Raw genomic sequence first — 22,260 nt, forward strand, 5'->3', positions numbered from 1 at the left:
GCTGCAGTCATACCTATACCCAGGTTCAGCACTTCTGAAAAGCAAACTCCAGCTCGTTGTATTGGTTACTTGGTACTTCTTTAAGACTTGGCAAAAGACTGTGTGTTTTTTTTTAATTATTCTTATTTTTGTTCTAGCTGTATGGCTACAGATGTATATAAAATACACACATGTAGCTATACTATATAGTACTATTGTCATAGCAGTAGTAATTCAGAAAGTACATTCTATTTCGCTTACTTTTAGTTCTTATTTTCCATAGCTACCTGACTTGGAGAAAGACCTGATAGCATTGAAATCTCCTTCAAAAGAAAATATTGCGGAGTTGCTGAACTCTTACCACAAGCAGGTAATCCAAATAGTTGCTGAAATCAAGCAGAAATGCTACTTAAGTGTATGCAAGTATAAATTCTTTTTTTATGACACTGATTATTTGTTCTGTGGTGACGAGATAATAAGTTTCTAAACTCCATGTGCTCTATAAAATACTTTGTAGCACAGACACCCACAGATGATAAGTCTGCCTTTTCACGTTCTACTCATTTTGTATCCCATAAATTCCTACTGTGGTCAGCAGTCTCTCTTTTCTATTTGCTGGCTTGAAGAACTGTACTACCTTTATGCACTGGATGTGAATTTTAGCATATCTGTGGTACAGACCATCTGCAGACAGGGTTTGAAGCCTGAACTTTAGGGCTTAAATTGTCCCATTAATTCTTCAAATATTTTACATGTATGTAGCCTTGAAATAATTAAAAGTCTAAATGAGCACAGCACTTATTTGTAGGATATTTATGAGCAGAGCGCAGATATGTTCTCTTGAAAGCATTTGAGATCTTTAAAACCACATTTTCAGGGAGAAAAATGTGCTGTTTTCCCACTGGACAAGCCCATCATTTTTGGAGGTAGATTTAGGTAGACTGTTAACATGTAATTGGCCTTTGTATTAGCATCATGGAACTGTGGGCATGACAGTGGATGGGTTTATCCAGTGGCTGTTCATTTCAAAAGGAAAGAACTTGTGGAGTCCAGCTGGGTTTCCCTTTCATTGGTCATCCTGAGTATTGCTGCCCAGTGCACTGGGTTTCAAATGAGCAGTGCCTGCTCCTCCTATTTCTCTTTTGGAATTACTACATTCACAAGTAAAGATTAAATAGAAAAACAACATAGATTAGCTAATTTCCATAGTAGCACCAAATACTTTGCTGAATTGAGAGCCCTGAAAGCGGAGTGATTCTGCATTGCAGTCTGCTGCTTTACAAGTTGACATTTAGTGACTGAGAGAAGAACCATACATGCATTTTTTCTGCTTTGCCCTTTTCTGTTTTACACGTGCAAATACATACGTGGCTGTATGGGTAACCAGACATCTCTTTTTCCTGTCTTCTATATTCCCTGTTGTTGAAGGAGACTTCCCAACACTGGCTTTATTGGTCTATTTGATAGAAACATATCGATAGGATAACCATGATTACCTGTGTACAAGATGACCACCCAGTCCAATACATGTATGGCACAGCTCAGAGCCAGCCCTGCAGAAGGATGACACCTTTAACACTCACAAGATGGAGCAAGAAGTTCATTATATATATACTGTAAAACAAATTCATTAGAAACAGCTTACAAGCATTATGTGTTCACTTATCTTACCATATTTCTGACATTTTTCAGTACTGATAGGCTGTTCAGACAACTGAAATAACCAAGTCAAATATGTCTTTGCTTTTTAAATAGACCAAAATTGACCAAGAAAAGGAGTTTGTCCTCGATGAACATATGGAGAAGATTAACAGGTATTCAGATATCCTTTGGGTAGAAAGCATGAAAATAGATCCAGAAAGAGTGTTCTGCAGATAGGGTGATGGAGATGCCATGTAAATCTTTGCTTTTTGGTGTGAAGCTCATGAAACATTTCAGTCTGCAGCATATTAAATACTTGAACACAGTAGCCTGAGTCATAGACCGTTCTTTTAAGCAACGTAGCACATTAAAATAGGTGTTTTGTTTCGAAGGTGGATGGGGTTTTGTGAGAGTAGTTTCTCAGCTGGAAGGGAAATGTTACATGGTACGTTCCTGTTCATTGGTAGAAGGTTGTTTCTGTTTCTTTTTTGTCTGTTCCTAGCGTTTCAAAACGGAGATGAGGGCTGAAGCAGTTTGACAGTTAACTTATTCATTTTCTTTTTCTTTTAGTATTTTTTCAGCCAATAGGATGGAAGACATTGTTCAAAAGTTAAAGCAAGATGGTTCTCCTTTTGCCATGAAGCAGCTGGAGGTAATGCCTTCTCTGTTATTTTTCTTAGAGGTTTAAGCTGGTTCTGTGCTTTCCTGCTACAGAACAGTCGATATCTGCTGTAGTAATGTGAAAATGAACAAACAGAAACAAGACTCCATAACACCAGCAGGACAGTGGACTGTGATCCTCGAGTTCTCGTGTGTGGTTGTGTGGGATTGTAAGTCTTTTCCTCTGACAGGAATATTCCTGTGTGAAATGACAAACTGTAGATGCCATTGTGTGTTGTACAGAAGTGCAATCTAGTGAAAAACAAATGCCCTTTTCCTTTTTTTCCCACGATCAGGGGACAAAGGTTCCTTTTATAGCTTCTCATATTATTGCCAGGGGTTGGAATAAAACAGAGCCAGCACAGTGTTGTTCATTTTCTTCATTTCACATATCTCATCTGGGCAAATAGCACGCCATTTATCATCAAAGGTTTTTTGTTGTTGTTTTTAATCTCCTTTAATGCCCCTTGGCTGGAGTCATTAGTCACAAAATACATGGTAATACTGCAAGCTTCCTGCAAGCCTCAGAAGCAAGAAGCAGCTTACGTGTAATCTCTGTATTTTCTCTTTCTCCTGTTACGTACCTGTTTGTATGTGCTTTGTTAAAGAATGTCTTCAGGCTGTTCAAATACGGCTTACAATAGGAGAGAACACAAGCATCGCTCAGGAAAAGCTTTGTTTAAAATGTCATGTCTTATAGAGCCCTGATTTGTGGTAAAGCAAAACATATCCATCATCTGCAGACTTTCATTGGGATAGAAGGAGAATAATTTGGCCATGTAATACTGTTAGAATTAGGCATCCCATCCCTGCTCCTTTCAGTATGGTCCTGGAGCAGCGTGTTCTAGAATTACTCAGAGTAACACATACATTTTTGTTCTTGATTAAAGATTTAACATCTTGTCATTGGAACTCTCAAATGTTTGTGAGAAGGGAAATTTGGAATTATCTCTGTGCTGGGCAGCACGGCTATTACTTTGCACCCTTATGGGGCAGATTACAAAAGCAAAATAGGATGCATGAGATGCATGAGGAAACTATGTAGCACTTGCATTCGTATTCTATTCACTATCCAACATATTTTTGGATATTTTGCTGCAGATTTAGTTTTATTTCAGTGGACCTTATAGCAGATTTTTTTTATTATATGATTAATAAATGAACGGCTGTCATGCCTGAGCAGTTCTCTAGTATTTGCTTTGTATAAGAAGTCAGGTCTTGTTAACACTAATTACTTCTGTCTGCTCAGAAAGCTGAGAAGAAACACTGTCTGGAAGGGACAAGGTTTGGCAGTGTGAACACGTACATTCACTTCAGACAAGTTTCTGACAGGTTCCGGACTAAGCAAGAAATGTTTGTAGCATTAAATACTTACCTCATCCTGGTGGATGCGCTCCGCTGTGTTTCTTGTTAGTGTCCAGGTACCGGAACAGCAGCAGTTCTGCTGTTAAATGCAGAGACCAGGAATGATCCAGGAGTAGGAATGTTTACTCTGTTTCTTTTTTCCTGCTATTTCTTTTGATATGCATTAGCAAGCTTATTGAATAGGCCACAACTGAAAGATCAATTTGGAGATACTCACCAGCATATCCACACCTTGGATATAGTATACGTACTTCTGAGCATGCATTAAGTGGAATTACTGCTTCTGGTGTAATCCATGTATGCTGTGAGCTGTGCCATCCTAGGTATCCTCTTCTGTCCACACTACAGTACTGTTTATTATTTTCCAGATGTGCCTGCTTGCTGGGCTTCCACCTGTCTGATACTAAAATGGACTACACAAATAGGGAGCATGTAACGTTGTTAAGCCAGTCACAGCAAAGTATTTACTTAATCCAACCAAAAGTGCTAATTGGGATCAGAATCTGCAAAGCAGCACATTTGAGTTGTTTTTCACACGATGCTTTCGTAGAGCTTTTGGGGGGGCAGGTCAGTGCAGCTTCTGATCTCCTTCATTGTTAGCGAAGGACTTGCAGTGCAGCATGCAGAACACTGCAGAGACTGTAAGAAGGAACTGACACCATGCTGACAGCAGCGGGGATGCAGACACCAATCCCTGAATCTCTAAATGAATGTGTGGTAGGTGGGCGAGGTAGATGGTGGGGATGAAGCTGGGTGGTTTCCTGGTAGCACTGAATTCAAGAAAAGAAGTACTTGCACTGTTACAGACAAGTAAGTGATAAATCAGCCCCTGAGCAGCTTTCCAGCGATACTTTGGCTGGAGCTCCTTTTGTCAGAGCTTATCCAGAGTCATTGTTCAGTGCAGACCAACAAATGCTTTGGTATTTCAGACAGTGAGTGATGAATGTCTTCACCTATTGCAAGACAGGTGATGCATTGGGCCTCTGGGGTTTCTGTTGGTTGGAACTTACAGCAAGCTTTCCCCAGGGAACCCCAACAGCTCCGGTTCAGGTCAGAAACTGTAATGGCCTTGGGGACAAAGATTTTCCAGCTGTTTTTTTTGTAAGGGACTTCACTGAGTCAGACCCACTTTGGTCAGCTTCTGGTAGTATCTTACTGGAACTCAGATATGTTGCAATTCAGCTTTGTTGCTTTCAGGTTCGTTAACACTGAAATGAAGATGGTCTCAGAGATGCCAGCATAGATGTCAAATACTTGTATGACAACTCCTTTGCATTTCAGTACTCCCTCTCCCACACCAGCCTATCCTGTCTCCTTTTCAGGTCTGTTCCCAAGCACCAGTCTCCTCCTCCTCTTTGTGCAGAGGATTTATTTATAGCCATACACTGACTCATTTTTCTGCATTACCACCTACCCATTTTCTTCCCTTATTCCTCTTCGTTCAGCTTGATTTGTAGCAGCGTCTCTACCACCTCCAGCCTCATTGATATGCTGAGATGGGCAGTGCTGCGTGCGCATGACTAGTTAAGTTAACCTTCCCCTTTTCAGTTCTTTCCCCCTCATTTCACCTAGGGAAGCATCGTGTTTCCCTGTGCACACCACTTGGCTTGGTCTGAGCAAACACATTCTGATACAGAAGACAGCTTGAAACCAAGCAAAGGAGAAAAGACCCAGTTTAAGGGTAAATCCAGCAGGCATGCATTAAGGGAAGAAAGGAGCCCTGTTAGGAATCACTACACATCTGAGATGTAATTAAATAGGCATAGCTGGGTTCTTTATCTGCTGAAAAGATGCTACTTATTAACTTTACCAGGATCGGTTCCTTCTTAACTATTTTCTCTCAGAAATGGTCAACAAGCATCAAGGAGAACAACAGAACCGATGCTTTTAAGTCTCAATTCCACAGCGTCTCCTGCTTGTACAGTGATCACATGTTTTCCAGCTTAACTGGGCTAAATGGGTCACTGCTGTATGAGCTGGTGTCTGGAGGGGGATGAAGAGTAATTGAGAGCCAGAAAAAATGTTGATGTTGATGACTGGAAAGCTGCCATTCCAGTCTGTGGGTAAGGAGTCTAATGTCTGCAATGAAAATAATGTAAAGAGGCAAATCTTACCATCTGCCACACCTCAGCAGAGTGGTAAAAATGTCCTAATTAACTGGAAATGTCTGCTATGCTGTCGGTAATAAAGAGGTTTTAGTTGGGTTTGCAGGAGAAGGAGGGAAGGAGGCACGTTTAGAGTAATGAACCAAAGATCGGCAACCATAACATTTAGCTTCTTTCCTCAACAGGCCGGAAGCCTTTGAAGCTAAGTACTGTTTTATTAAGCAGGTTTTTGTCCTCCTCCCCACCTCCTCTACTGTTTACTGGCACGCTGTTAATTGAAGGACAGTCGTGAGAGCCAGATTTACAACATTTGTTTGTACGCCTTAGACAGATCCTGTCTGTTGTGCAATATTTATAGCCCGGAGCTCTGTCAGAAGAAGGAAGAGCTCCAGGCTTCCCATCAGCAGAGCAGGGTAGGGCTGAATTACTGCGCTGTCTGCTGATGCCATACAAGAAGCCTGCACAGACATGCATCTGGATTTGATATCTTCTGTGCCGTTTTCCCTCTTCCCAAGATTTTCTTGTTAGATGGTCAGAAAGCAAATACTTACAGTTTGTGGCTAACCTGGATGGCATTACCTTGCTATTCTGTCAAACAAAGCTTAAATGTTACATACAAAGTACGGAAATAATCATTCTTCTCTTCCCCAGACTATTAATAAGATGTCGCCTACATCCCTAAAGCTGACTCTCAGACAGCTCAGAGAAGGTGCTTCCTTGAGTTTACAAGAGGTGTTCACGATGGAGTACAGACTGAGCCAGGCGTGCATGGTAAGCAGGAAGCAGAGAGCTGTGTCTGCAGCCAGTGCAGAGAGGGCTTCTGCTGCATAAAAGCTGCTTGATCAACAAGAGATGGATGTTAGGAATTCTGGCTGTGTTTAACCAGGTTACGTAACTTTTTAATGAAGAAAGTATGACTATGAAATAATAGTAGAAATTCACTGACTGAGTCCTGAGAACTTGCATGTCAGACACATGTGGGAAAAGGAAAGATGGGATCAATAGTTTATCCTGTTACAGCTTGATTCTTTGTCTTTCAGAGAGGCCATGACTTCTATGAAGGGGTTCGAGCAGGTAAGTGCACATACCAAAGGTTTCCCAAACTAAATCATCTGCTACCTCACTGCTGTGTTAGCCTCTGGAGATAGAAGCCTGTGCAGCAACAGCCCAAGAATGCTTGCCAGCTTGCTGTATTTTGGCTTTTCTAGGTCAAAGGGTTTCATTTGGTACAAACTAACAGCTACAGTGTTTCCACTGTGAACTCACTGTCCTTAAGGTTTGTATCCATTGACTAACACTGCGCTGTGAGGTTTCAGGAGGGCACTGGGAAAGTTCTGAGCTTATTTAGCGTTGAGAGTAGTGATTGCTAAGCTGGTCCCTTCTGTGCCAAGTGGTAGACCTGCCACACAGCTGGCTCAGCCAGCTCTGGTGTGGTTTAAGGAAGCAAGACTGAAAGTCACTAACAAGTATTAGCATAGAATACAGTTACAACAGAGACTACTTCTGGCTACGTCAAAACATTCTCTCAATAAAGGTGTCTCAATGTAATAAAACTACATCTGTAAGCTTACCATTAAATAATGCAGCATTTTACAGCAACGGTCAAGGCAGGTAGCAGTAAGAGCAGAGCAGCAGTTCAGCAAGTTCATTCAGGGGACAGATGCCCTTGGTTCTGCTGCTGATTCAATGAGCAGTTTGTCAAAGCCAATGTCACATCTGTTAGGAACTGCAGGAATTATTTATGTGCTAATCAGCACAAGATGAAACAAAACAAAAGCATTTTCTTCTTTGAGTAGCTTACAGTACAAGACATTTGTATAACACTCCAGGAATAAGAGGTGGAAGCACGGCTTTTAGTTTTCACACAGTTATGCACTCAAGTATGTATTGTCACCTCCTCCTCACTCTATATATTTGTCTTTAAAATCAACTTGCATAGTGAAGGTTACTTGGAGTATTTCCTGCTCGTAATGCTGTATTATCACTGTCTTGGTAATGGAGATAATATCTTGAGCAGAGAACATTCCTACAATATACTCTGAAACACCATATAAGCTTTTGTATTTCATTATGAAATAAAGCAATTTGGGAAGATAGGAACCTCAGAGGCTGGGAGTGGGGTGAACACCAAACCAACTCCCCATTTGTAACTCAGTGCACTAAGCCATCTGGGGACAGGCAGAGGACAGCAGCAGATGGCTTCTCACCGTGCAGACTGTAAATCCCACAGAGGGCTGTAAAGAAAGCAGCTGCAGGAGCAGCGGTTGGGCACCTTCCCTTCTGACGTGGGATGATGCAGCAAAGGCTTAACTGCGTCAGAAATGGGGAAGGAAAAGTTGAGAGAGTGCCTGAGAATAAGTGCTTGAAGCACTTCGGTGCTTGTTGTATATGTGCTGTTCTCAGATTTGTTGCTTTTTTAAGTAAAATCTTTGTCTCATTTAAGAGTCAAGGAGAATCTGACCGTCATTTTTGCAGTTGGGTCCGATCTCATAAAAATCATTATCCAACAAGGTGCCAAGCACCCAGCTTTGGTTTGCAAGTGACTTTGCTGGGCACTTCATGGGACTGACCAGACTGAATGGAAAGGAATTTATGTATTTGTTCTTTGAATTCTGAGCTCTGCAGAGCCAGCTGTTGACTCTGTCTACCACAGAAGGATCTACCCACAAAGTGAACTTAAAATACAGCCTATGGCATTTTAGTTGTTGAAGATGGTCTTTCAGCAGCTATGGCCAGAGGTCATGTTTTAATAACAGCTTTTAGCTACTTCAGACCATTTTTAAACAAAACGCTAGCATATGAAGTAAAAGCCAACATGAACATTTTTAAACGTATTCTGATCTGAAGTCACAGTTGCATTTCTCTTTGAGCCCAGTTTCCTTCCAGACTGAGGAGCTGCTGCAAACCATCTCTCCATTCATATTTCTTGTTTGTGCTACTGAAGAAAAGCCAAAGCCTTAAAGCATTTAATACAAGGGTCATACCTCATCCATAGGGCAAGGGATCTTCTCATGTAGCAGCAGTAAATGTGGTCTCTGAACACTTTAGGTGTCTGTATCTCCCCTCTGTTTACAGAACAGTACTTACATTAAGGAATGCACAGCTCTGGGTGTCTGCCAAGGACCTGGAGTTCTTTCTTCATCAGAAGGGCAGGCACTTTTGGAGTCAGTACCTGAGCACACCCAGGTGACTACAACCTCAGCAGTCTGGGGGCATCAAAATCCAGAGAGCGACCCTCCTATGTGTGCACTCTGAAAGGACTTGCGTAGGCCTGCACACAGTGCTGATCTTGCAGAGATGATATTTCTGCCTGCAGTAGCGGGGTGCTGCTTCTGCCCTGCAGTGCTGGCAGCTGCCAGCATCACCCCCATAGGAGGGAGCAGGCAGACAGATCTCAGAGCTGCTCATAGCATATAAAGACTACAGTCGTACAGATCCTCACAACTAGAATCTATACAGCTCTGCAGCACTGTCAGTATTCACAAATAAGTAATGAGTTTCCCAAATGATGCTGTGCTGTGTGACTTCCCCATTGATTATTTCAGTGATCAGTTTGTCTGACGTGTTTCAGTTAGCCATAGCAATCTCCTGTTCTCTACAAAGAGTCCAGTTTGGCACTGGAAACCCATAACACTATTGAAGCGATTCCTCTGGGGTGGTTCGGCACTGCTTGTGGCTGGCAGCCCCCAGCTCCCCCTCTGCATGAATAACAACTCAGAAGCTTTTAGAGTAGAGTAGAGTAGAGCAGAAGGGTGCATTCCATCTGCTCTGTGTCCTCTGAAGCACACTGACTTGTCTCTCTGGTGTATCTCTGTAGATCTGGGTGCAACCAGAAGCCATCTCAGTTAGAGAATGTGCTCACTGTTGTGTTTCTCTCCCCACTCCACAGTGCTGATTGACAAGGACCAGTCCCCCCGCTGGAAGCCTGCTGCTCTGGAAGAAGTCAGCGATGAATTCGTGGACAGTTGTTTTAAGCCTCTGGGAAACAGCGATCTCAAGTTGTAGAGATCACGTCTATGGACATCTTATACATCTGCTTCATTTTATGATATAAAAACTAATAACAGCACAGTGAAGTTTGATGAGGCTCTAAGCCAGCATGACTTGTAACTCTACTTTTCGCATTCAGTACCATTCCCTTTTGTTACGCAGCTGTAACGACATGATTACATCTCTGGTTAACAAGGGGAAAAATGATTCTAGGGTAAACAGCTATTCTGACTGCTATCAAACAGTGATTAATGTTCAGCTTTAGGCCTCAGCCATTGGGGGGAATCTTGTCAGGAAACAGCGTGGCTCAGGGATGGGCGGGAGTTGAGGAGCCCATGGGGCTCATGGCTCTGTTGTTGGGCTGTTGAAGTAGGATTGAGCCTCTGATTCTTCTCTGTGCAATGAAATTAAGATATACTTAAAGCATTAAAACAGTCAGCTGCAAAGTTAAGTGGCAGACATGCTAATTTCACAGCGTTTAGTAGTCTTTTAAATCAAAGGTCAGACTGACATATGATTATTAGTCTGAGAGCAAGGAATTGTTCTATTGATTTAACATTTGGTCTGTGTACAGCGTTGCCACGTGATGCAGACATTGTTTCAAATATCATAATAGTGCCAGAGCCTCAAGCACATTTCTCTGTGCTTGTAAAATGTATTTATGAAAATGCCATTGATTGAATTACATAATGAGCCTCATGATTTCAAGCATTGCTGGAGCTTTTCCTGCTCTCCCCGTGGCGAAGTCTCTGTCTCCAGCCTCCTCTGGCTGCCAAGGAGCGTGTTGGTTGCTGGTGGTAGTGAGTGTCCACAGCGGTTCCAGTAGCAGTAGCCCTGATACTCACGTGGCTGCAGTGTGGCTGCACCGGGCCAGCTGGCTTCTCTGCTTGTACCCAGCAGCATCCTGAGCTGGAGCCATCCCTGGGTGGGAAACTTGGGGCAGCAGGAGGAATGCAGCAGGATGCACCAAAGATACAGAGTAGCTGCAGACAGAATGCCTGCTGCACAGACCATGAAGTTCTTTAACACAACGAATCCTTGCAAGTGTATCTGGGGGATCAACACTGAAACATTCATTAAAAAAGAAACACTCAATGTTCATTGAAGTTCACTGCTTTCTGTTGCTAACAATGATTAAAGTTATATGATAGAACCAGAGCCCCTTGCTACCACTACCATGCTGTATGGAGGGGGCAACATTTTGTTTTTCTATTGCATATGCAAAGCACAGTAATATTAGAGATATTAAAGACATTAAAGAAAGAATACTTTTGCTCAATACCGTCAGTTATCAGCACCAAGGAATTCAATCAGAACCATGGGATGGTTACAGAGCTCCCAGCATCGAGCAGCTTCTGTTACCAGCAGCACCACTTGGTGCTGGCCAAGGGCTCTTTCCTTCCTCATGCTGTTGCCTGGAAACAAAGTTCAGGGAATCCGAGCATCAAGGTGAGCTTCTAGATTGACTTACAGAGAATGAGAGGCGAGCAAAACAGAGCAAAGTGGCACTTAGCATTGTCACGAGGATCTGGGAACTCAAATCAGGGAGGTTTCAGCTGCCACATAACATTACCTTGTTCACATTTACAAGAGAGACCCTGGGGTTATCCTGAAAAGAAGCCGAGAAGTTTTGTTAACACCTTCAGGATAACTGAAAACACAACTCACATTTCTCCTTCACTGGTGCTGTAAGAAAAGCAGAACTTCCCCTTCTTTTAGTATTATCTTCTAGATCCTTGAAAGATGACTATTCTATTATTTACAAAGAACTCATCCACTCCATTATTTCTATACCAACACCATTACTATCAGCTGCTGTATTCATTGAACAACACAACGATTCCTGGGCTGCAGGGATTGTCCCTTCTGTGCCTGAGAGGTGTTTTATACGCACATCTGTGTGCTTCCAAACTTGATGTGAAAGGGAATCATCCGAAGCTCACAGTAATGAGACCCTCTCCAATGTGTGTCTTTTATGTCAAATAAAAGTCACATAAGCAGATGGTCATTTTAATTTTATTTGGTCCACAAGAAAATATTTTCCACAAAAAGTATTGTAAAAATATACTGTAGTACGCTTTATTTGAGCATATGGATGTGCTGTGCTACAGAAACGTCATTGGTACAAAGTTGTGCTGCAGTTGGTGTGCTCCAAACCATTCCTACCATGTCAGCAGTCACACGGTACCCACTCGGACCCTGCTTATGTTCCACAGAGAAAACAAAGCACAGACATCAAGCTCCCAAACAGAAGGACATGTGTATTTCAGGCCATACCAGCCCCCTGTCACAGTGCCTTTCTGCTAAATCAAAGAATCAGTGGCAACTCTGTGCTAAAAGTGGCTTTGTAAGACCATAGAATAGCTTCATCTAAAGGTAAGTGGGCAGATGGAACTCCATTTACATCAAGAAGCCTTTTATTATTATTACTCATTTAGCATTAGGCCTGTTAGCACAGCAGAACTCTGGGAGGACGCACGGCCCCTTCCACTCACTGCCACCTATGGCACATGGACAGCCCCGTGTCCAGGCCTGAGCGGTGAGAGCCAGCAGCAGAGCTACAAAGTACTTGTGACCATTCCCTCTGCATGTGCTTCCCACCAGCTGAACTTCGACTGATTAAGTTGGTGTCAGGAAGTTTGCAGAACAGCCGCGCTCCCTCTCAATTCACGTGTGAGAGGGAGCTAAAAATAACCCTGGAAATGCTTCTCTTTCTGCTGCTTACCGCTGCTTCAGATTCATACTCGTATCAGTCACGAGGACCGTGAGCGCCTTTTAAAAATAGTAACAGTGTTTGCCAGTATGGAAAGCAGCTCCTCTCTGCAAAATGAAAACATGAAATGGAAAGCACTCGGATGCAGGAAAAAAATGACATGGCCAATACATTGGCCTTAACAGAAGAAGGAGCAAATGGGTGCTAAAGAAACCACAAGCTTCCTACAAGGCATTCACTTTGCCTAAGAGGGCAGCAGAGCCGTAGGACACCAGTTTGATGCCGCCTCCTCCCAACCCCAGAGAGCAGAGCGGCAGGTCTGGCCCCAGGCCCCAGAGAGGAGTGGGGCTGTGAGCTCAGCAGCACTGCTACTGAATGCAGCAGCCCGTTAGTCTGGTGCCCAAGGCCCAGTGACAGCCCTGTGTTCTGCTCCGGCCTCAGTGTACATGGCTCTACCCATGGGGATGTGCTCAGCCTGTAGGAGCAGAAGGAAGGCAAAGGCCAGCAGTTCTGAGGGTGCGATGCTGGATTGAACGCTCAGCACAATGCAGCCATTGCCCCATGATATCAGTAAGCCCCCTGACCAAAAAACACCAACCAAAAAAACCCAAAGCAAACAGCTTTGGCCTGAACGCAGCAATTAGATGTAATTAAACTCTTACTTCAAGATTCTAGAGAATAGCCCTCACGCATTTGCAGAAGCTAGAGCATATCTTACCCTCATTACAATGCACTATTGATCAATATCGTAATGTTTCTCACCGGTTCTATTAAGAGTGGAAGTTGATCAGGATCAGAATCCATGTAGTTCCCTGAATACTATTTGGTTTTCTGAAATGCTTCTCACCACCTTCATCATGTGGTTTGTAGGCCTGCTCAGGTCAGAGAACCAAAGTGAAGGTTACAACAGCAGCTGCCTTGGCTACATAGAGGGCCTGCTTTCGCTTCAGCAGAACATAGACAAGCTTGCCAAGCATACCATTCTTGTCACCTACAAACAGGCCATATATTTTTTATGCAATACATAAGTACAATCCACACTTTGCTCTTAAGCACATCTGGGGCCCCTGTGCCAGCACTCCTACAGTTGCAAGGCAGTTGTGTTCTCCCCATTTTCTTTTTTAACACTAATTTCTGATCACTCAACACACACAAAGACAGACAACACTCATCATAGGGCTGAGAACGAACAACATTTGATTAATAGGTTCTACTGCATTCCACAGGGTTTCCTAGCAATACAGATTAAAAGGCAATTTTTGTACCAGCCTCTTCTTGCAAACACATTTAGAGGAGCACTCTGCTCGGTCACAGCTGACCTTACTCAACTTGCACCAGCACCAAACACGAGCTGCTGGCAGACAGACGCTCACTGAAGCCAGTCCTTGTGGGCCAGGCTCAGGGCACATCGCTCTCAATGAAAGGGATGTCGCTGTATTTGCTCTCTGTCACTGCCCACTGCTTCACCGCCTGATCGAGGATCTCATGGGAGAGGCGTTGTGCATAGTCCAGCACGATGGCGCTCGACGGACCTTTCTCGTTCACCATCCCTGCTATCAGCGATGATTTCTCCCCAGTGCACCCTTCGTCACCTTCCCCGCTCCCTTCCACACGGATAACGTTTGATCCTGCAAAGGCATCTTTGGATTTGATGCATCCCATGGTACATTTGAAAACGTAGCTCCAAAAGTCAGTTCAACAGCATGTTTTCATAACCTGGAAGTGGCTCCCTCCCTTGTTGCACGGTGTTGCTGCTTCTTGCCAGGTGTTGCGCTTTCTCCACCAGTGCTTCTTTACTTCTGGAGAAATCTGTCAAAACAGTGTTTCACAGAAATGCAGTAAATTGTTCGCCATTCTCAGCGAGCTCAAAGGGGAGCTAAATTCCCTGCTGTAAAATCAATGGATCTGTGCACGGTGCATGTAAAATGTGTTTGATCAGTGACATCCATCTACTACAGTTATCAGGCAGGGTCTGACTCAAATTCAAGCTTCCCTAGAATACAGTTCCCAGTGTGTGACAGGAGCTATAGGCCATCTGTAACACTCTGTACGCACTATAACTGTACAGGCCTTGAGAACAACATCTGTTTCTTCCAAACAGATGAGACAGTGCTGCTTTCCTCAATCCATACACAAATAGCATGTAACTGCAGCGCCTGCTGCTGCTGCTAAGAAAGCAAAACAAGGAAGAGCCCCACACAGGCAAAAGCAGCAGGTCACCACCACCTGACAGGACTCGGGTTACTTAAATGCCAGATCTGCTCACCTGGCCAGAACAAGTGCTGCAAGAAGCACACACTGACATGACCTCCAGGTCTGCTTCACAACAACGTGCCAGCAGAAAACTCTACCTTTTTCCCCACACCTGAGAGGGTCCTTTAGTCAAACTGATTGAGAATCTGAGCTGGTGAGCCCCACATTCCACTACATGCAGCTTTGCTACTAACCTAAAGAGCAGTTTCTCAGGCTCTTTCCTCTACAGGGGCACAGCAGAACTCTACGATCTGCCTGACGTCGCTTGGCATGAGCTTACCACTCCCCAGAGTTAGTAACTGCCAGCCAAAATAAAGACTGTGCTGCACAGAGACCAACTGTTCCCTACTGTTTCACCCAGTGACGTTGTACCGAGGTCAGCCAAAGTTAAACATTTTTCTGTAAATAGCCTTTGAAAACATAATTATGGCAAAGGTATTAAGCTTTGTTTATTTCCTTTATATACTGAGGGAAACAGGGGCTCCAGTTCAGTAACCCGATGCCAGGGAAATACTGAGAGAGGAAATCCCATTTGCAGGCAGGTGACCACAAAATGGCTTTGGTTGGAAGGAACCTCAAAGATCATGTAGTTCCAACCCTCAGCCATGGGCAGGGCTGCCAAGAATCAAATCAGGCTGCTCACCCAGGGCCCCATCCAACCTGCCCTTGAGAACCTCCAGAGATGGGGCACATGCAGCTTCTCTAGGATGCCCTGTTCCTGGAGGTGTTTGAAGCTCAGGGGTAGGACAGCACTGCCCCAGCACAGCAGCTGGCTGTGGTCAGGCTCATGGTGACAAGCTTCCATCCTCCCGCAGGAGAGGACTTTCATGAGAAGGCCCCTACCTCTAGAAGGCAGCTTCTGGGAACAGCTGTGCAGCTGGCAGCACCAAGCACTGCACGGTGGTGGATGGTGCTCCTGGAGCAAAGACAGTCCTGCGGGGCTCCCGAAGCCTCAAAATGTTTTGATACCTTTTGCTTGGTATCAGAACATCTCAGCACTTTAAAGAAACATCTGTAAATTGCTTAAATCAATGCAGCATTTACTTTGCCCATAATGACATGATGCAGCACGTGCCAATGTGCTTTAAGACTAAGCAATATAGCTACCAGGCCTGTGACAAAGACCCTGCCTCAAGCATCGGTAGTCTGACCTGACATAGAAGGGATGGTTAAACTACTGATGAAGTTTATATTGTAAGAACTTGTTAATAAATGAGTAATAGAATGGATTCTATGCAAGAAACTAAATATATATCCCTGTGGAGGTTAATGAAAATCCACGATGTTCATACCCATGTCTTTCAGCCACATGCACTGATGCAACTTATAACACTGACACAACACGCTTACAGACCAGGGGCCAAGGAGATGTCTGAAAGCCATTCAGACTCTGAATAATTCAAAACTTCTAAATAGTTTGATCTCATGCATTTCTAATTTCAATATTTATCATTAATAAAACATTAATAAAATAACTTCCATTTGCTTTTCCCAAACACTACATAGCTCAGAGCATCTCGTATGGTAAAGAATCTCTAAGCAGCGCTGCCGATCCCTGAGAGCTGCAGACTTTAACCAGACCAAGGAATACACAGGCTTCTCCCACAGTGCACAGACACACAGCCTAACCCCTTCTCATTATACTCTGCTGGTGACAGTCAGAAGTTTCAGATGAAATCTCAGGACCTCCCCCAGACTTAGTCAGAACTAAAAATACTATAAATTTAAACCTCAGCTTCCCCTAACTATAATGGGAGCACAGTCCAAATGCTCTATGCCATAGGTGATATATTAGTGTATTTTTATCACTTTCATCTCTCACATTTTATCTAATGACTATCTGAATTTGGCTTTTTATCTACAGTTAAAGCCCAACCCTTTTCTAGGTAATCCTTTTTTTTTTTTTTTTTTGGTGCTCTTTAGAGAAGGTCTGTTAAATATCAACCAGTTCTCATACTTGATCAATGTGTCAGCCCTACAGCTGGAGATTTCCTTTCCTCTTTTTAAGCAACTCCAGCAAATGAGTTATGGCCATGCAGAAGGATGGAGGAAATGTGAGTAGAAGGACAAGCATCTCCTAAAGCAGACATGGAGGGATTCTGTGGGCCAGCATCTTTCTCTCCAGGACTTCCTGCCTCCTACCTTCACCGTTTCATTTAGGTTAACTCAGATGTGGGTGGGACTGCCTGACACGGAGGAAGGAGCAGGCAAGAAAACAGCTGGACAGCAAGACATGCAAGACAACAGAATTGTTTCCTATTGATTACTAGTTAGGCTTAAAAGCAAAGTTATTGACCCTGGTTTCAATCGTAGACAGTGGCTCGTTTCATTATTCATGGAGTGCAGTGCTTTCTAAGTCAGCGCAGTAGGTTTTATTGTTTGCCTGCTCTACTCTAGTTAATAATTGTTGGCACATAAACATTTGTAAATGAAGCTGTCCTCCATCTTCTGACTGATTTCCCATTTTTCTGACAGCCACTGCTTGCACACGTAGGATAAAGCACTGTTTAAATCCTCTCTGCCTATCGCATTGCCAGCGCTGTTCTGACAGGGATTTTAACGCGTCTGGCTGTCTCACAGAGCACACATCTTCAATAGAGGTGAGTTCACATTATTGCCGGCACGGTGCTGCACTCAGTAACCACACAGAGCCAGTGACTGGAGTCTGTTTCCGCACCCAAGCTCTTGCCTGTGGTCACCTGTGTTCCAGAAACCGCTGCAGGGATGGCTCCAGGCTCAGGCCAAAACTCCTGTGGATGTAGCTGCTCACCCAAGAAGCTCTTGTTCTTAGCTCAAGGCAGAAGTTACTGTGCTGCAACCTGTTCTGTTGCACTGTTATCCAGGAGCTAAAGCAGCACCGCTGCAAATCTTAACCAATATTCTCTTTTCATGTACCAGTTTAACAATAAGTGAAAGGCATTTTTCAGACAAACTAAACCAACAAGTTGCTGGATGTGCTTAATTTCACTGGAGCTATGGTCAATAAGCTCTTAAATACCTCATTTAACTTCAATGCTATAAATGCTGTGTGCTGCTTTAAAAAGGGTTCTAAGAACACAGCCCTGGAATTTCAAGGATGAGTTCAGGTGTTGTTTCCCCTGGTAATTCCTACACACTCACACAATGCAGTGATACAAAGAGGCAAAGTCCTGCGGGAGCTGCGCCATGCAGCTGAACTCACCTTGCACACAAGGGCCACGCCGCCTCTCTGCCAGCCTTCCTCAGTGCTCCCTGCCAAACTGAGCTCATTTCCAACCACTGAAGGAAAGAAAACAATGTTAGAAAGATGCCTGCCATTTCCTATTGTAATACATTAACAAGGGAAAAAAGTTAATGACAAAATCACAGCTGGATTTTGATAAAAGCGTTACTCTATTAAAAACTCCAATCAAATCATCACTAAGGGATAAGCGTAAGCCATCTACCACGAAAGGTTTGGTTTCCCTCCCTCCATACAATGAACAGAAGCATAAAAGGAAGTTTTCGTGGCTTGAAGCAGCTCCAGTTGTCACAGGCCAATAAGCCCCAGCTCTCATTTACATGGTTTCCCTTGGTCAGACCTCTGAAATATCTCCCTGAAGAGCAGTGCTACACTGCAAGGAATCGCCGTCTCCAATGCTGTTTTACCAGTCAGATGATTAAAAACAAGTCCTACTTTTGGAAACAGCTCTGCGTAGCTGCACCCAGTTGAGCACAGTGGGTGATTCCTGCTGCCAAAACTGGGCTCCTCACTTCCCAATGCTCCCACGTGACACCCTGTAACAGGTAGGCTCTTAGGTCCAGCACCCATGAAGAAGGAAGCTCTATGTGCTACTTACCAGGGACCTGTCTGCTCTGAACAAATCATCCCCCAGTGCAGCACAGACTGCTTCAAGACTGAGACTCTGCAAAAAGAATCCAGACATAAAACACCGCACTTAGGATGTCAAGGTTCTGTATTATCACCAAGTTAGATGAATCCCCTGGCGCTGGCCCTGCAGAACTCTGCTTGCCTGCTCGCCCACAGCGTGTGACTTTCTCAAAGGCAGAAGGATGACGCAGCACTTCAGACATCAGACTGAGTGGCAGGCTGCAACAATTTATGCCTGGTTCCTAACCCCAGGGCCACTGCGGGTGGGCTGCTCCCGTCCCCAAGGACAGGTCGGGCAGGGTGTGGGACGGGCTCTATGCCAGGCTGCCAGTGCCCTGCCTGGCGCTGAGCTTACAGCCCTCTTCTCTCTCCCCTTCTCTGGGTTTCTGTAGGGAGACAGGTCTCTATCACCAGGCAGAGGGACAGCAGTCAGATAATCACAGTGCTGTTAGCAGGGCACTTAGTTAGCAGGACCCCAGTGTAACAAAGCCCAGCAGGGATCTCCTGCTTCCTTGGACTGCTCAGACAGCAGCAGCACAGGTTTCTGTGCTGATGGAGGAAAATACGATAATTTAGTGTTTACTATAAATATTTACATTGCAGAAAAGGGATAGAAATGCTGGTAACACCCAACTTCTCCCTGGGATCATTGATAAAACAAGAAATGGGACCTCCAGAACTACCCAAAAGCACACACTGAAGAAACATCCAACAACTGCTTATGCATACCAGCTGGATGCACAGCTAGGCTTAGCAGAACTTCTCAGCCTTGCAAAAAATGATGTGATTTCTTTTTATTTCCCTTTTAAAGAGACTGAAACATTAAATATTAAGGGAAATACATCTCCCTCTATTTCCAGCTGAGCACCTTCTCCCAGCCTAAGATGGAAGCACAGCAGAAGCACGCTGCACAGACCACAGGTGAGCTGAGCCATGCTCAGCCAGGAGGCAAACCAGCAGCACCTGGGCAGCCAGACCTCCGTGCTGCATCTCATGGCAGCAAAGTGCAGGCCCTCCATGAGACCCAGCAGTGAGGCAGAGCACCCCCAGCCTGCCTTCCCTCTGCCCAGCACGGCAGCACCTCGTGCTGTGGGACACACGATGCGATGCTCACGTATATTCTGCCCTCCTCCCTCACGGTGCTTGCTGCTGGCAGGAGATAAGCGTTACAGATTGGGAAGGGCTGGATGCTGGAGACAAGCTGCTGCTGCGCAGGATTAGCGTGTCAGTGAAAGTTTCCTCCTTATCTCCCTTATGGTGAGCGCTGGAATTTCAAAGCCTTCCCCCCTACTGTGGCTGGAACTGATTAACTCCAGCAGGCATCTAAGCTGGTCTGCAGCTGAATGGGGCAACAACGCGGGCCTGGGGAGCGCTTTCCTTCCTATCTTCCTTTTGAGAGCCAGGCGTGACCACCAGCTTATTCTAAACGGCTTTGCGGTAAGAGGATGGCTGATGGAGCAAGCAGAGGAGAAGGAAGGAACCTTTTGGATGAAACAGCAGTCAATCAGAAGACAACAGTCAGGCAGTAAGTGCAGCTCTCAGCTGCCAGAAGGTTAGGTTTTATCCAGGAAAAGCCTCGCTGAAGATACAGAACGCTGCGTGCATGGCAGCTCTGTCCTGAAAGGTTCCCTTGCCTTAGTGCATCAACGGGTTGGGTTCAGCTGGGAGACAGCCTGAAGGAAGAGATGAGGAGGATGCTGAAAGCTTCTTACAGGCTCACTAAACGTCTCTGCTTGTCCAAGCAACTATAGCAGAAAAGACATGAAGAACCTGAAGCTGCTGAGCTTCTCAGGAGCTCCGTCTGCAGGAAGCCTGGCCAAAGCTGCGGGAACCCAACTGCTGGAGTCACAGAGGAGCACCTCCTTCGGGGGAGGGAGCAGCTGATAGTTGTGGAGATCTGGAACTCCTCTGGAACTTCTCGGGAACCCAGATCTAAATCCCGAATGATGCCCAGACTGGCAAACAGAGACAACATAGTAAATGGATGTCACATTTTCAGCGCGGGTGTAAAGCTGTTTCCTCGAGCAGCGCGCAAAGGAAAGCATGTTTCAGTCCCTTATTAGCAAAGCCCAGAACACTGCGAGCATCACAAAACCCCATACATATCAGTTGCCTCCCCAGAGCCAGGGGAGACCCCACGAGGGCCAGCGTGGGGCACCCACCGAGAGCCCCGTAGGAAGGGCAAGGCCCGGGGTTATCCGAGGTGGGAGCCCGTCAGGTACCTGCGGCAGCACCAGCTGCAGGTGGGGTGAGCGCAACCGAAGAGCCGCTTTCCCGATCCTTCGCATCACGGCAGGAGGGGAGGCAGCCCCGCGCCCGCAGACCCAGCAGCGAGGAGCCGAGCGGCCGGCCGGCAGGGCGCGGCCATATACCCCGCAGCCGTGGCTCACCCCGCAGCCCTCATATACCCCGCAGCCCTCATATACCCCGCAGCCCTCATATACCCAGCCGTGTCTCACCCCGCAGCCCTCCCGCACCTGGCGGCCGGGCAGGGCCGGCCCGGGGAACAGAGATGGGGATCGCAGCGCGGTGCACGGAGCGGCTTCGCTAACGGAGCGATACCGTTCGCTATAGTTTCCGTTTTTTATTACTATATTTAGAAACCCAATTCCGACTCCCACCTCCCGGACCACGAGGAAGCACGAGCTGCCGCTCAGCGCTCCGCGATTCCCAGCGCTGCTTACCGGGCACCGCCGCACCCCGCCGGGCTCTGGATCGGGGCAGCCCTCCCGGGCCGGTGAGGACGAACCTCGCTGCTCCTCCAGCCCTCGGCCCGTCCCGTTTCCCTCCGCACAGCGCTGTACTGCCCCCCAGCCCCGCTCTGAGCGCCCGGCTGCGCTCCGGGACCCGCCCCGCTCACACCCCACGGGCGCAGGGAGCGCCCCGCGGCCACCTGCCGGCGGGCACGGAGAAGGAGGAGCGGCCCCGCCCCGCGGTGGGAGCGGACACCTCCCTGCCAAGGGCTCTGCCCGGCCCGGGATGTGCGGGGTGATGGTCGGGACCGGTTGGGATGCACAGGCAGGGGGAGAGCCAGGCCTGACCGCACGCAGCCCCCAACTCAACCTGTATCGGGCTGCGGGCTGTTCTGCTTTACGCTCACTCTGTTTCTCCCTGCTTTTGCGCTGAGAACATAAGCTGCATTAAACAGGGCTGTATTAAGACCACGCTGAAGGACCTGAAGAGCCAGCAGCCTCCTCCAACCGGTCCTCAACTATGCGGTGCCCCCACCAGCTCCACTTGTGCATACAGCCATACACGAACCACATGGATTGGAAACAAGTATGTGGTCTGAACGCAGAGATTTTGAGGAGCTGTGGTATAGTCTATCACAACCAGAAGAACAGGTACTACAAACAGTCACATGCTTCTGTACAGCATAGGTTTTAGTCAACTGAAGGTGGCAGCTCATAGAAACTTTAGTTTCAACTTGTGCGAGCTGCTCATCTGGAAACTGAGATAAGACCTGCAGAACGTGCCTGGGTCAATCTTAAAAATGTTTCAAATGAAAGTTAATTCACAACTCTGGTGTCAGTTGTTTAAGAAAACCCATCACACTGTCAATGTGCTGTGACATAATTCATCTCATTGAAACACCACTGAAAATCCCACCTTTAGAAAACAAGTTCGGGGTTTTAGGGAGGAACAGAGATGATAAATTTAACAAAATCCATTTAGTTAGACAAAGCATATAGATGTTTTTGTTC

The 22,260-nt window shown here is 45.7% G+C and overlaps 2 protein-coding genes across 9 annotated transcripts in view; one reads left to right on the top strand and one right to left on the bottom strand.

The window, feature by feature from the left end:
- Nucleotides 1-10,898, top strand: part of HIBCH (3-hydroxyisobutyryl-CoA hydrolase) — a 31,686-nt gene extending 20,788 nt beyond the window's left edge. The window contains exons 8-13 of one of the 2 annotated variants that reach the window (XM_015867857.2): nt 263-349; nt 1,735-1,793; nt 2,191-2,272; nt 6,402-6,521; nt 6,791-6,824; nt 9,640-10,212. In XM_015867857.2, coding sequence (XP_015723343.1) covers nt 263-349; nt 1,735-1,793; nt 2,191-2,272; nt 6,402-6,521; nt 6,791-6,824; nt 9,640-9,755 — 498 coding nt within the window. In that variant the 3' untranslated portion in view covers nt 9,756-10,212. Of the gene's footprint in view, nt 1-262; nt 350-1,734; nt 1,794-2,190; nt 2,273-6,401; nt 6,522-6,790; nt 6,825-9,639 lie in introns of both variants that reach the window. The other variant, XM_015867856.2, reaches the window with a different exon arrangement.
- An 842-nt stretch (nt 10,899-11,740) lies between these two features.
- The window catches only part of C7H2orf88 (chromosome 7 C2orf88 homolog), a 28,125-nt gene continuing 17,605 nt past the window's right edge, over nt 11,741-22,260 (bottom strand). Inside the window, exons 1-6 of one of the 7 annotated variants that reach the window (XM_015867867.2) lie at nt 21,241-21,417; nt 20,327-20,511; nt 19,671-20,229; nt 18,525-18,590; nt 17,888-17,964; nt 11,741-14,262 (exon numbers count right to left, since the gene is read on the bottom strand). In XM_015867867.2, coding sequence (XP_015723353.1) covers nt 13,852-14,115 — 264 coding nt within the window. In that variant the 5' untranslated portion in view covers nt 14,116-14,262; nt 17,888-17,964; nt 18,525-18,590; ... (1 more) ...; nt 20,327-20,511; nt 21,241-21,417 and the 3' untranslated portion in view covers nt 11,741-13,851. Of the gene's footprint in view, nt 14,263-17,887; nt 17,965-18,524; nt 19,607-19,637; nt 20,512-21,240; nt 21,418-22,260 lie in introns of those variants that run through there. The other 6 variants (XM_015867870.2, XM_015867868.2, XM_015867866.2 and 3 more) reach the window with 6 other exon arrangements.

The sequence above is a fragment of the Coturnix japonica genome, chromosome 7 (genome assembly GCF_001577835.2).
Source record: "Coturnix japonica isolate 7356 chromosome 7, Coturnix japonica 2.1, whole genome shotgun sequence".
NCBI classification, from domain to species: domain Eukaryota; kingdom Metazoa; phylum Chordata; class Aves; order Galliformes; family Phasianidae; genus Coturnix; species Coturnix japonica.